This window comes from Labrus bergylta, chromosome 6, assembly GCF_963930695.1.
Source record: "Labrus bergylta chromosome 6, fLabBer1.1, whole genome shotgun sequence".
Classification (NCBI taxonomy): Eukaryota; Metazoa; Chordata; class Actinopteri; order Labriformes; family Labridae; genus Labrus; species Labrus bergylta.
In genome coordinates, this window is record NC_089200.1 from 8,299,203 (window position 1) to 8,313,368 (window position 14,166).

General features: G+C 38.4%; 1 protein-coding gene across 1 annotated transcript; it reads right to left on the bottom strand.

Moving 5' to 3' along the window:
* Positions 1–10,921: 10,921 nt before the first annotated feature.
* On the bottom strand, positions 10,922–12,931 carry LOC109986568 (regulator of G-protein signaling 5). Its single transcript, XM_020637276.3, has 5 exons — positions 12,775–12,931; positions 12,436–12,519; positions 12,284–12,345; positions 11,959–12,125; positions 10,922–11,733 (listed from the first exon to the last, which is right to left on the bottom strand). The coding sequence occupies exons 1-5, from the start codon at positions 12,816–12,818 to the stop codon at positions 11,524–11,526; spliced, it is 567 nt and encodes a 188-aa protein (XP_020492932.1). The 5' UTR covers positions 12,819–12,931; the 3' UTR covers positions 10,922–11,523.
* Positions 12,932–14,166: the final 1,235 nt, after the last annotated feature.

A 14,166-nucleotide genomic window follows, 5' to 3' on the forward strand; every position in this document is an offset into this window, starting at 1 on the left:
ACCCAATTCTTCTTCAGGTGCTCTCTTAAATCACAGTTTGGATTCCACCGCAGCTGTTTCAAATGCGGAAAACCTATTTTTTATGAAAAATACAAGCGACTTAAGACATACATGTGCTGGACAGGAATGCATGAGCAACTCAGTTGAACAACGCAAACTTTTGCTGTGCATTTTGACAGCGGAGAAATGTTCACATCCCTATCTGATCAGATAAACCTCAACTTCGGAACAACTAGCGATGATCAAATGCCATTTAATCCTGGCCTGTAGTCTAAGTATGTTTGGTTTTTCAGCAATCTGGACCCAAATCAGAGCAAATAGCTGTAAAAACGGATGATACGAGCAGAAGCCAAACCAAACATGAACATGAAATTAAGCCAGGACATATAAAGAAGAAACAGTTTGTGGTGCTTACGTTGCTGTGTGTACACAATGTTTAGTCACATATGGAGAGCTGTTTGCCTATGGAGCTCACGTACATAATATTTGTCATGTTCACAGTGAGGAGGGGTTAATGCAATGAGGAGGTTTGGTCTACAGCCTGTCTCTGCTTTCAGTTACATGACGTAGACCTGTACTGTATATGTTACTCTATGAGAACTTGAACTGACACAGTCTCTGGCAGCTTACATTGTTTAGCCTCTCTGGTAATCAAGCTTAATTTTACCATTAAAGGTCTCAACAATTATTTCCATCGCAAAACACACACAAAATATTCCTGTAGGCTTCTTGGATTGTCTCTTTTACAAAAGTGGGTGACAGACACTGTAGTGTGTTTAAGAGCTTCAGGTGTTTTGAATCAATATACTAAGGCTGGCTACACACAAAATGATTTTAGACCGGATTATGGGACCGACCCCTGACCTCCCAAATGATGCCATGGGTGTGGCCCAATTTGAGGTTCCTTGCAACCAATTATTTGCCAAAATCATTTTCAAGTGTGTGGTGTCAATACAATTATTTTACTGCTTGTGAGAGAGTCGGAAGCCTTCTGATCTCCAATCGGAGGTGCCTCCAACTGAATACCTCATTAGTCAATCAGCTCCTCCTTACCTAAAACTCTCTCATCCAGGTCTACACTCCTTCCCGCACACTATGCTCTGCCAATCAAAGGTGTCCGAGTCAACCTTCACAACAGGGTTAGACTGGCTAGACTTGCCTCCCATTGGTGGAACAAACTACTAAACTCCATTTAATCTGCAAAATCCCTTTGAACCTTTAAGAAAAAGCTAAAGACCCAGCTCTTTATGAACACCCTACTCACTTATCAACATTGATGTTGACGATGACAATAATTAGGATGGTTTTGATTAGATTAAGAACTAAGGAAGTTGATTAGAACTCTCAAGAACAGCTGTCGATGTGATTGACGGGGACGCCGATAGCCTAGCGGTAACGACGTGCACCCCATCTATGGAGGCAAAAGTCTTCTGCCGAGGTTGGTTCGAATCCAACCTCGGCTCTTTGCTGCATGTCGTCCCCTACTCTCTACTCCCAACATGTCCTGTTTTTCTTCAGCTGTCCTATCTAATTAAAAGGCAAAAGGCCCAAAAACGATCATAAAAAAACAACAACTAGTGATTGAGACCATAAACATATTTGAATAATGTCCACTAGGTTTACGGTTTACGTACTGTAATTTATTCATCGACTTTTATACCAGCCAGTGTCTTTTTACATTCAGGTGATTTTTTTTTTTTTTTTTTTTTGGTTCTTCAAAAACATCCAATCAAAAAACAAAGCAGAACCTTAAAAAACAACTCAGGTTTCAAACATCTGGTCAACATTATTGCAGCATTTGCAGCAGAAATATGTCAACAATAGCATTCTGGGAAAACACATGCGACTAGATCTGTCAAAAGTGCATTTGAGAGGCACAGAGTGTTCGGAGTGATTGTGGAAAATAACTCTTGAATAAGCAAAACCCTCCCACTCAGCTTTTTAAAACTATTCACTTATCTTTGTTCTTTGCTTCTATTTCCAAAATAATGAACTTATTTCCTTTCTGTCGTCAGTTTTTTTTTTTAATCTCTTTATGTACGTTTAAAATTACCTTAATCTCAATGAGGTCTGATACTTGGCTTATTAATGATAATAATGTGCTAAAAAAGCTTATAAATGCAGGACTTCTGGAGTTATTATTATCAATCACTAGGTATAAATAACTTTATAATACTCCAATGCTCCAATACTACAAAATAAAAGCTCTGAATTTAAAATCCACTTGGAGTAATCATTGGGATATATTTGCAGCTATATTCAGTTTAAAGTACAAATACACGCTTTGCAAAAAAGGGTTCATATTAAATGATGATGATTGTGATAAAAGTGCAAAACTAGAGCCCTTCTTGAAGATGGAGCTACTTTTATTTGATCCATAAACAGTAAGTTGTTGTAGTTAAGTGGGTCGCAAGAAAAATCTAAGTGGAATACTTGATCCCGTTTCCAGTTGTGAGGTTTTCCAGATCCTTCCATTCAACAATAAATCAATTTAACAGAAAACTGCTGCTGATACTGACTTACACAAACTGCAAAGTAAAAAGATGCATGAAAACTGAAAATGAAAGGTGCAGCAGACATTCAGTACGTGAGGCTGTTTTTTTTTTCCAGGCCTGAGTGTGATCCTTAGAGGACAGAGGATGTGAACCCTGAGGAACTGAGAGTCAATAGACGGCAAAGTTTCCACTTTTCACCAGGGACCCTCATCAGCAGTTTTCCCACGCTTGGAGTGTAATATGCTGTTGCCGTCCCGCTCCCCCCTGCTCATCCGTCTGTCTGTTCCTGCCAACTCATCAGACATGTTTATCATGAATCCTCCTCTCTTCTCCTCCTTTTACAACCTGCTCCTTTACTTCTGTACTGTAAATGCAACATGAAGAAACACAGATAACTGTTTTTGAAGACATCATTTATCAATGGATATGATGAAGAAGAGAAAAAGATCCCCCCCCCCCCCAACAGGTCCAGGCTATATGAGGTGCGTCTGTGTTGGGAAGATGCACAGCACATGTCAAGTCCGGGGGGAGGTACCAAGGAATGTTTGAAGGTCATCTCCTCCAGTTCTGCTTAATGGCCACCAAGGGGGGGGGTCGCGCCTCATCCTTAAGGAAACTAGCAGAACAATGTGTGCTCTCTGCACCTATTTTAAACTCATGGTCATGGGGGGGGGGGGGGGGGGGGGGGGGGTCAGTAGCAATATGGGATAAAGTTGAACAAGGCTCCAAGTACTCTCTCTCGAGTGTATTGATTCTTTTACAAAGATAATTCTGTTGGCCTTTCTTTTACAAATAGGCTATTTTGGAGTTGAAATACATAATTGTTACATAACATTTTTGAATTGCTCCAGCAGCCAAGAAACAGACTATTATGGCTGCAACATAATACTCAGGGGAAAATGCACATTAGCACAAGTGGCCCAGTTAAAATGTATGCACATGCCTCTGACAGACTCGTAAATATATTAAAAGTGTTTAACAGACAAGACCTTTTCACCATATTCACAGGTCAGTCATATTCTGGTTGGGAGAAAAACGGATGGGATTTATCGTTCTGCTCCCACGTTGAACAAATGGATAGGGAATCTTAAACATCATGAACATTTACAATTTGGAAGGACATTGGACCAAATCTCAAGTTAAAACAGCATATTAATAGCCTACTGTTTGAATGACTATCATGAAAGAAAAGGAAAAGTGGAAACTAGTTAACTTTGGTATTTAGTTAAATTAGTTGAAAGTAACATTCAATGAAAGCTGACAATAGCATACCAATTATGAGCTAACATTAGCATTAGAAAGTGTAACATGACATGTAAAAAAATATATTATGTCCTTGCTAACAATTTAGTTTAAAATAATTTTAGCATGCGTGTCAACCGCCATACTGTAACTCAATACGAGAGGCAAACATTCCCTATTAAGGAAAAAACTTGCTGTCTTATAGCATCGTTAGCTAGATGTTGGTTGCATGCTAGCCTTATGTGTTGTAACAGCTGTCTGAATCTAACAAGTTTAAATATGAGCTTTAACTTGAAATATGAGAAATATGGCCTTTATCCCAGCCTCTATGTAGAGTTGAACTCTTTTTTTCATTTGCTGCTTGATTGTAAACTGACATGACTCAGGCTGTATGACTTGCTCACCAGAAAAAACTGCAGTATGACATCATTACAGATTTTCAGCCTGACTGTGGTGTAAGAGGAAACTGGATGCATTTAGAGGTGAAAGGAGAGCTCTTCTCAAATAATTACAGTCCTTTACATCCCTCTTTTTTAAGCCGTTTAACACAATGTACATGGAAAAAAAAACTAGTTGTATTTTTCTGTTTAGTGGTTAGTTTGAATCCAAAACAATATTTGTGTAGCAAATAAGAATGAAAGGTCAACTTAATATTCTAACAGCCAAACAATTTAGGCAGCAGTAGACAAACAACTAACTTGTTTTGCAATGTCAAATTATTGTTTTTATCATAAACATCCCAATCTCTAGAGATAATTTCGGTAACAATCTGGCTGTTGCAAAAGAACCAAAAGATTTTAGGTGTTTACTTTGGTCCTATTTAATTCCTATTTTTTTCCTATCGAGCACAATAACTGAGGAGAGTAATTATCTTTTGACCCTTTAAAAACAAGTCTTACTTAGAATGATTAATTAAGTTCAATGTTTGAACACTTAAGTTGATTCAATATCGACTTTGTATCCATGTTGAATCTTCCAAACTTTTATTCCACATGTACTTCCATCCTTACTTCTTCAATCTTCCACCCTGACTTCTTCTACGGAAGATGTTATTCCTCTGCCCAGTATTGAAGTTTGTTGTTTGAGGTTTCTCAAAGACTCAAGACAGAGGAACAATGGAGAAGAACAACAGTCATTACTTAGCCTTAGACTGCCCCCTAGTGCTGATAATGAAACCTGCATTCAATCTGAAAGTTAATTTACATCGCCATAAAAATTGAAGTGGAATGTTTGGACTATAAAATATCCCTGTTTTAGTTTTTTAATGAACTGATCAGCTGGAAAACCGCAACAAATAGGTCTACATTCAAATGAGCTAAAATGCCCAGAATTAAGTTTTTTCCACAGCTTACAACCAAACAAAGAATACAGGCAGCAGTGAAGTTCATTTTTATTCAAGATGACATTTTTGCAAATTTCACTTTCCCAAGAAAAAATGTATTATACTGAAGAACCACAAAAAAAAGAAAAGATGACCTTTTAACCTCATGCGTTACATGCCTGTTTCTATAGTGACCATGCATTTGGTTGTATAATTGTTTTGTAGTATCTAATGCAAATTTAATTTTTTTTTGGAAGGAGTTTTCTACATTTCCTTTTATTCTCATTTGTTGCAACTTTGCATCCAGCATGCATTGCTGCAAACCTGTTGGTTTATGAATCATCTGTTTTTATGTTTTGACATGAGCTTGTAAAGAAGCAGATCAGGAAGACTACTTTTTAACATTTTGCAAATATTTTCGCAACTCCTTAGTCACAGGATGTCACAGTATCTGACCACTAGGTGGTGGTAAAGGAACACTGCTTGTGTGTGAACACTAACATTAAGTCTGTCTCCTCTTCTGAGCACAGTCATTTTGTTTATTGTCAATTTTAAGAGATTGAAATGAGGAGATTCAACTCAAATGGTAAATGAGCTTGCATAGTTCTTTTCTAGTCTTCCAACTACTCAAAGCACTTTTACACCACATGTCACATCTTCCCATTCACACACTGATTGCAGAGGTTGCTATGTAAAGTGACCATCAGCATTAGCTAATCCCATTCATTCATAGTTTCTTGCCCAAGGACACATTGGATATGCTACTTTTTTTTGTTAGTAATACTTTGGTCCGCCTGCATTTGTGTTCTCTGTCCTGTTTTCCTGTTTTCACCATACTTAATGCATTCAAAAGTGTTAAAAGTCACCAATATTCCTGTTGTAGAATAAGTAGTAATTTCATACCAAACCACTAGGTGTCAGCATCACACTTGTGTAGGCTTTACAGCGAATACACTGCTGGACTATAGACACTGATATCCACAGGTAATCATCAGTTCAGTAAAACTATCTACACATCTGTAGTTTAATGTTTCCTTCATACTGAATTGTGAAGCATTAATAATGCTCTAAATCACTATGTAAACAGTCAGAATAGTATAGTTGCCATTTTTTGACTTTATATGGCAAGAAGTACAACACACATCAATTCATAGAAGATAAGTCGAGCTCAAATGAAATCCACACACTAGTTGATGGTTGTTAGAAAAGTCCTTTATTGTGATGACAAAAATAAAGACAATATGTTTCTTTGTTGCCCCTAATACACTTTATATCTCATTTCCCAGATGCAAAGCAGACGCATCCTAGGAGTTATTATTCTTTCATATTGGACAATAACAACTTGGTGTAATCGTATAACATGACAAAGACAATGAAGAATACCACCACAAGGCAATACAGTGGTGCTCTTATATGAAAATGTAACCCCATGTGTCCGTGCATTCTAGTGTTCAGCTTTGAACACAAACACAATATTTTTGTTCCTTTTGTTCCTATCTCGAGGAGTAAGGATCAGCTGAGTGTTGGCTAGGAGTACTCGAGTGCTATTTCCGGGCGTGAATTAAACTAAAAAAAGGAACAATTGTATTACTGTCCTTGAAATCTTTTGGGCATTAAAGGTCTTTGGAAAAGTGAACTCCCACATGCCTTCTTGTTAAAGAACTTTATTGTATAACTTTTTTACTGAGTATTTCAACTGGCAAAGGTTTTGTGGTCTGCTGTGGTCTGTTGGACTTTGCAGAGAGCATTTCTTCATGAATGTTCCCATGGGAACTCCGTATTCACAGGAAAGTGAGTTCCAATGAAATCTGCTCACAGCAGGCCTTGGGTTTGGTTTGTGATTATCGTTTGCAAAGGACGCATTGAGCAACACACATCACTATTAATTAACTTCCACCAAACTGAACGTTTATTATCGCCTCAAACGTCAACCCCAAAAAACCACAACCCTCAACTATCCTCAACAGAATTTCAATTTGCCTTTGTCCTCTGAATGAATTTTAGCTGTAATTCTTAAGAATCTGTTGACCGTGTAACTAACTCTGCTTAACATCTGGAGTGAGGAGCAGATCATTTATTGCTGGGCATTCCTAGAGTACGACAACATTGATTTCTATGATACATGACTACTCTCTTTCCCTAATGTCACAGAATTAACTGGGAATTTCACTGATGAAAGTCAGTTGTTTTCCGCCACCATATCAATACTTGGTTCTAACCTTTTACCAAATATAGCAGCACATAAACTTCAAGAACATCTGCTTCGTATTACCAGTTTAAAACTACAACTTTAACCTTTCCTTGCCATGTTAAACCAATATTTAGAGCAGTTTGTGTTATAAGCAGTATAAATCATGTTTACTCCCGTAAAATGTTGCTTCTTTCATGAGTCGGCATAAATTGCTCATTTATGTTTTTCAATGGGAAGTATATTTTCATTCCTCTTCCACCTACGTTTTCATAGTTGGAAGTTGATGTAGTGAATTCAGCAAAAAAGTACGCTGTGATCAGTGGTTGTATTTAGGTTATAAAGGAGCATTATGTAAGATATCTTCAGAATTAAATTATGAAATTGCTTCTCTGACAAAAATTGTGGTCAGAAATGGTCTGTGTAGTGGCTATTTGTCCAAAAAACAACAAAAAAGTCTAAATAAACTAATATCAAAAATAATCAAATGACCACTGATACACCATGGGAATGTAATGTACGCAGGCAAAAGAAATCCAATGTCCATGCAAGAGCTGCGGTATTTTGCTGGTTTATTTGAGGAAAACAAACAAAAGAACAAAGAAAATCGTGGCTCCCGCTGCCTCTCTTGACCTGGTAAAAAACAATAGGCCCACCCAGGTGCATGCTGGTCCTCTACCTGCCTCTTACTTAAATAATCTCCGGTGCCCACAGTATTACCCAAATACCTAACAAAATTACTAATACAAAACTAAATTTACTAAACAAATAACTAGCAAAAAAGAAAACGTTACCCAAAATCTTTTCTAAATAAAGAAAACGTGTAGAATAATTAAATAAACAACACCACCCAAATATTAGTAAACTAAATACAAAAACTAATTCTAACCCCAATTAAATAGCTCCAACAGTCTGTATTTGTTTTGACAAGAGAAGGCAGGAGGCCAAGCACACCCCACACACCCGTTTTGGACTCCCCTCGTCCCCTACTATCAACAAGTAACTGAGTTCCTAAGTAACAGCATTATGAAAGTAACTAATAACTTGGGAAAGTAACTTTACTGTGTTTGCTTCAATACTCAAATTATTGTACACATTATTTAGTGTTGCTGTGGCCGAGTGAGAGGAAACGACTCTCAGATTTCAAAGAACAGTTTAGACATTTTTCAATATGAAGGTATTTGCTAATCAGTTTCCTGAAGGCAACAGACTCAACAGTTGATATGGGAAACATGTCAGCAACATACCTTGCTATCAGCCTGTTTAGTCTTGGCTTACAGATGGCAGGTGGAGCTGATTTAAAATCAAGCCTTGACTGTTTGTATGGAGTGGCTTCTCCTTGGTCTGCCGATCTGACATAAGCTGCACTTGGGCCTCTAGTGTTTGCAGCGCTGTGCTCTCTACTACTTCAGTAGAATCATGTTGTTTGCCTGGGTGCTTCCTGAGATAAGAATTACTCTTCTTGATGGTGGACAAAGTTTTCCTTTCTAGACTACAACTCATCACTAAGTTCTTACCATTTAACTTGCATCACAACATAATAATGTGGTGCTAACTGACATCAAAGTCATTTCTTGTTTTTTAAATATACTATAATACTCTAACTAAATAACATGTTTTCAAAAAATGCTGTCTGAAAAGGACATGTTCAGTAGTTAGCTGTATACATTACATTTATGTTTTTACATTGTCACAGGGTTGCCTCTAAAACCTGCTGCAAGGAATTTCTTCTACAAGCTATGTCAAATATTGGTTAGACTATAATACCTCCTGAAGCAAACCATACCATCACTTGGCAGATTGACTAATTCTGTTTGTCTAAATAGTCTTCTTTGTTTATGTTTTCCATGGGAGGTTTCACAGGGACTGATATTTAGTTGGGTTATGAGATGGATATTTTGTTACAGACTTCTACATTAGCATGCACAGTACAAACTTGTACTTCCTTAATCACAAGGGCCACTGAATCTACTCAAAATGTAAATACCTTAAAGCATTGATTTGCTGCTTTATTTCTTGAAACAAACGCCTTACCTTAACCACAGCTTTTTTTCCACAGCACACGAATAGTGGCCTCGAGTGAAAGAGTAAGTCTTCTTTTGGCAAATTGTCCCGTAGGCTGACAGCGAGTAAGAACATGACAAGAAAAGGCTTTTTTAACTTCCAAATGATTTACATTGGTTTGAAATCCACGCTACAACTTAGCTACAGCTGGCAGGCAGCTACTAGCTAGCATTGCAATGCACTAGCATAGCAAAATGTATCTCATTCAAAAACCTCCTTTAGACGTTTTTGATCACTGCTGATGTATTTGATAAATCCACAGATACCTTCTGCGGTGACTAAGTTTTATATCATGATTATTTTGGATTGATTTAAGACTTTTAGTATGCATTTGATTGGTTAAATATTTATAAATGGAATAAATTGTGCTAATGTTGTACATTAAGTCACCTTCATATCATGCCCAGCATTATCCGTTTCTTGTCAGAAGCTATGCCATTGTTGCCTTTGATAAAATCCTTTAAGGAAAGTTAAAAGCAATCCCGCCTTCCCATAGGTCCCCAATCAAATTAACCGGCCTTTGTACTGCCAACAGCATACAGATTTAACATGTTTACTTTTAGTGCTTTGGAATAATGAACAGCGGTCTCATTGCTTTAAGCTATATTGGATCATAAGTAAATATGTAGCCCAGAAGAGCGATTTAGATGATTGGGAACCTTTTTTGAATTGGATAAAAACCAGATTTTTAAACACTACATTGTTCACAATCAAACAAGCATTACAGATGTTCATTGCCGTACTTAAAACAAGATAAAAATGTCAAAGATGACTATGCAGAGGGAGGCAGCATTATGACATGTTCATATGCATCAGGCTTGTGGACCAGCTGTTGTCCACGTGACACAAGCTCCACTTTGCACTGATGACATCTGAATACACAAAGCAGACTTCCAGCCACATTTTGTACCCTGCTGCCTGCTGGGGAAATAAACCTGAACCAAAACAATCATAATGTTAGTAGTTAACATTTTCATGAGATCAAATCAGATAACCAGCATCAACAATGTAATCATTGTCATTATTACCTAACTACAAGGACGGTTTTGCATTATCCATCTGTTATGTCTTCTTCCCTTGTATGCTCAGGTTGCAGACAGAAGTGGTCATGCTCAAGCCTGACAACAGCTTTGTCGCCATTTATTACCCAAAGTCGATGGCTCGTGCAAACAGTCGCTAAGGTAATGTTGAAGTTTTATTGCTCTACCTATCTCGTTCATGCTGTCACATCATCTCTTTGAGCTTCCTGTTTGCTACAAAGCTCTTTCTCACTCCCCTGAGAGAGGACAAAAGCTCAGAGTGGGCTGATGTTTATGACACATGAGCAGAGCAGTATCCTTGGTGAATTACAGTCCTGCACAACATCAGCTGCAGAATGACTCGTGATAGGGGGCAAACACACACGTCATTTTTATATCAGGTAAAGTAAATGACTAAACGTGGAGACTCTGGGTGTTTGGACACCTATGTGCAAACTTCACCTGATCATATGTTGACATTTAATGTTTGATCTACTGATACTGTGGATGTGTCACAAGAACTGAAATGTTCTTTCATTGGTGCCATAGATTGGGTCATTTTGAACCATTTTGTATAAAAAGGACAACTCGCTTTTGTTTTTATTAAATACTTTATTATTATTTTTTGAAATAATTAGAATTATTTTCAGGTATGTACAAAAAGAAAACAGTGGTAAAAATATTATTAAAGTCTTATAAATTAGATTGCACATTTTTTCCTTCATCTTTGTTTGGTAACAATGTAACAAACATGACATGCAAATAAATACAAAATAAATAACATGTTCCTCTTCACAAATGAGACCTTGTAATTGTTTCACAAAGGGACATTGCACATCACAACAACAAAAGGTTGCCTGGCGGCAAAGAAAAGTGCTTTCTAGCTTCTCCTACTCTCCATGTTGGTCAGTCTTTTTACTTGCTGTCCAAGCTTCATCTTAATTCATACACAAGTCCACTGGAGGCATCAGCCCCCCCCCCCCCCCCCCCCTCCATTTTCATTTCTATAAACCTTTTTGTTTCTTCCTGTAGAGGGGGTTACTGAACAAGCCTATCCACGGCTGCTCTCATGACAATCTCTGTGTCTGCACCCGCGCTCAGCTTCTTGATGCAGCATCTAATGTCATGCCTGTCATGCCATCTCAACCCTTAAGGCGAACCACAAACAATTCTTCATTGGCTCGCGGGGAGATTTCACGCCTTCTTCTCCTGCTGCTTGGTGGCCTTGGTGCTTGGTCTGGCTTGGCACACTAGATCCCTGTAGACTGGAGAGCGGAGGAAGCGTGGGTAGCAGTCTTTGGCCATGAGCATGTAGATCTTGTGCTGGGCCACGTCGAAGCAGGACGATGACAGTGCCAGCATGTTGGCTTTGGTGAGGTCGCGTGTTTCGTGGTCGATGTTAATCTGGTAAAAAGGAAAAAGGGACAGATCCGGATTAGTCTGATGTTCTGTTTTTTTGACAGTGTGATGGCTATAAGGACAAGGCTTAGCTTTAAAACTGGACACAATACGTTCTAGCAACAAAACTGAACATTTTACTATCATGTGTTTAGAAAGAAAAGTGTTCTTTTATGCCTTATTATGTAACTGTCTGCTTTCATATCTAAATTCTTTGTTGAGAATACACACCTCCCGGGGAGCATCATTGCCGATGAATTCATCATAGATCTTTTGTGCTTTGACTGGTAGTTTGGCAGGAGACTTGGTACACCTGTAATCCTCACAGGCAAAGTAGAAAGCAATGTTCTCCTCGCTGAACTCGGATACCAGGAAAGCTGTGAAGGCACACAGTCCATCTGAGGAAAGACAGGAAATTTGATTAGATGTTACACAATGGCCCCACAGGACATGCACGTTTCCATTAGTTTGTTTCACAGCATGCATTTACCAACATCTGCAACAGGTGCTTTCTGTATGCAAATGTGTCAAATAAAGGGAAATTTAGTTTACTTACATTTGCTGGACAGGAGCTTTTCAAAGGACTCTTTCCACCGAAGACATTCCTCTAGGGATGGCCTGAAAGTAGACAACGTCAGATTAGATTCAATCCAGAATTTAAATCAAGTTTTTGGCTGTTACAATAAATACAGATTATGTGTTGCTTACTTATTTTGCCCAATCTTGAAGCTGGATAGATTCCAATTCGGCATCTGCATGATGCTTCCCAGTCTTGCTTTCAGCTCCTTGGCCCTGAAGGAAAAAGGAAAAAAATTGTTGAGCATAATTTTTCATGCAAAGCCTTCATGCATTTACACAAGACATTAATGTGTACAACAATTTAGCAAATCAAAGTCTAAATTAAGCATAAACTAAATCTGACACGCTCTTTTTCTTCAAATGCTCACACACATGCACAAAAATAAAACAGCAAACTAGTTTCCCTATCTGGTAATCCAAGTTTCTGAACATCAGCTGTGTGAAAATCTGCATAGATTTTAAATGTACCTTTCCAAGCAGCAGGTAGGCAGCGATGCTAATCCTTTGCACATTGCAGCAAGTCGCAGCTGGTGTGGGTAGTGTCTCGGTTGGGTGGTGGTTCAGTAATCCGTTTGGTAAAGCTGAGAGGGGAGCCAGATTGTCTGTGTGTCTGAACAGAGCCAGAACAGGGGTTTTTATAATCCTACCTCCCTCTGCCTCTGTCGTGTCATCAGTAGCCTCAGCCAATCACAGCGAAGCAGAGGGGAGGGCAAGAAAAATAGAAAGAGAGAGAGAGAGAGAGGGAGAGAGAGGGGGAGAGAGTGGATGAAGTCAAAAATTGGATATGCAAGGACAGGGTAGGGAAATTACCGGGCATTTCCCTGAATACACTCCACAGTGATTCTTAGTGGGGGGGTTTTCAACCATGTCTTCGCAAAACATATTACCACCATGAATGTAGAAAATTACACACTGATCCAGAGTGTGGATATGAGAATATATTAAGCAATGTGTAACAAGCTAGAGGAAGCCAGCATTTAGATATTTTTTTTACCTCTGAAAAAAGTAGTAGAATAATCTTGAAGTTGTTCTTTAAACATTTAAACAAGATATTTAATGTGATTCTTAAATGATATCATGAGACATAATGTCACTCATTTGTCATTAAGCCCCTACATAGCCTTTCATGGAATAATCACTCAGCCTTAAACTTGTTTTTATCATCTGATAGAACCGTTACCAAACCGGGCTTATACCCCTCAGTGACCTTCACCTGTATAAATACAGGTTTCAATCAATCACCCTGCATGTATGATGTAACCCAACAACAAGCCTGTCCACTAACAACATCCGCTGTGGTCAAATTGCTTCCCAGCAGCTCCTTCTCTTGTTCACATCTAGTTTGTGGTGCTGCCTTGAAGAAATAGGAAGGTTGATCAACAACCTCTCACATGGTAAGCACAATCAACACTTAGCATCTTTACGAGCCTGATGAAAAAATGATGGGAAGCAAATGCGGTATTCATTCAGTTTAATTACATTACTGTAAGCAGGCTGGATGCACAAACACCTGCAGGACACAATAAAGCCGAGGTGGGTACACTTCCCATATGGCGAGCTGCAGATTTGTTTGTCATAAAATTCAGCTTGGATGGCGTTAGATAATCAAAGGCAAAACGTGACTGAAAAATGGTGTTGACTCAGACACTTTACGGGAACTGCATAGCCTGTAGCTGGTCCAATTCTTAAAAAAAAGACAAGTAAGATATTAAACAGGAACGTTTGAAGAAAATCTGTTACTGTGAATTTGTTCTTTTTCATGACCCAAAATAAGCCACGTACCAGTACAGGAATGATAGTTTTCACAGAACCTCTAACCACTATTCCCCACATGACAGTGGAAACATTGTATTCGGCCTC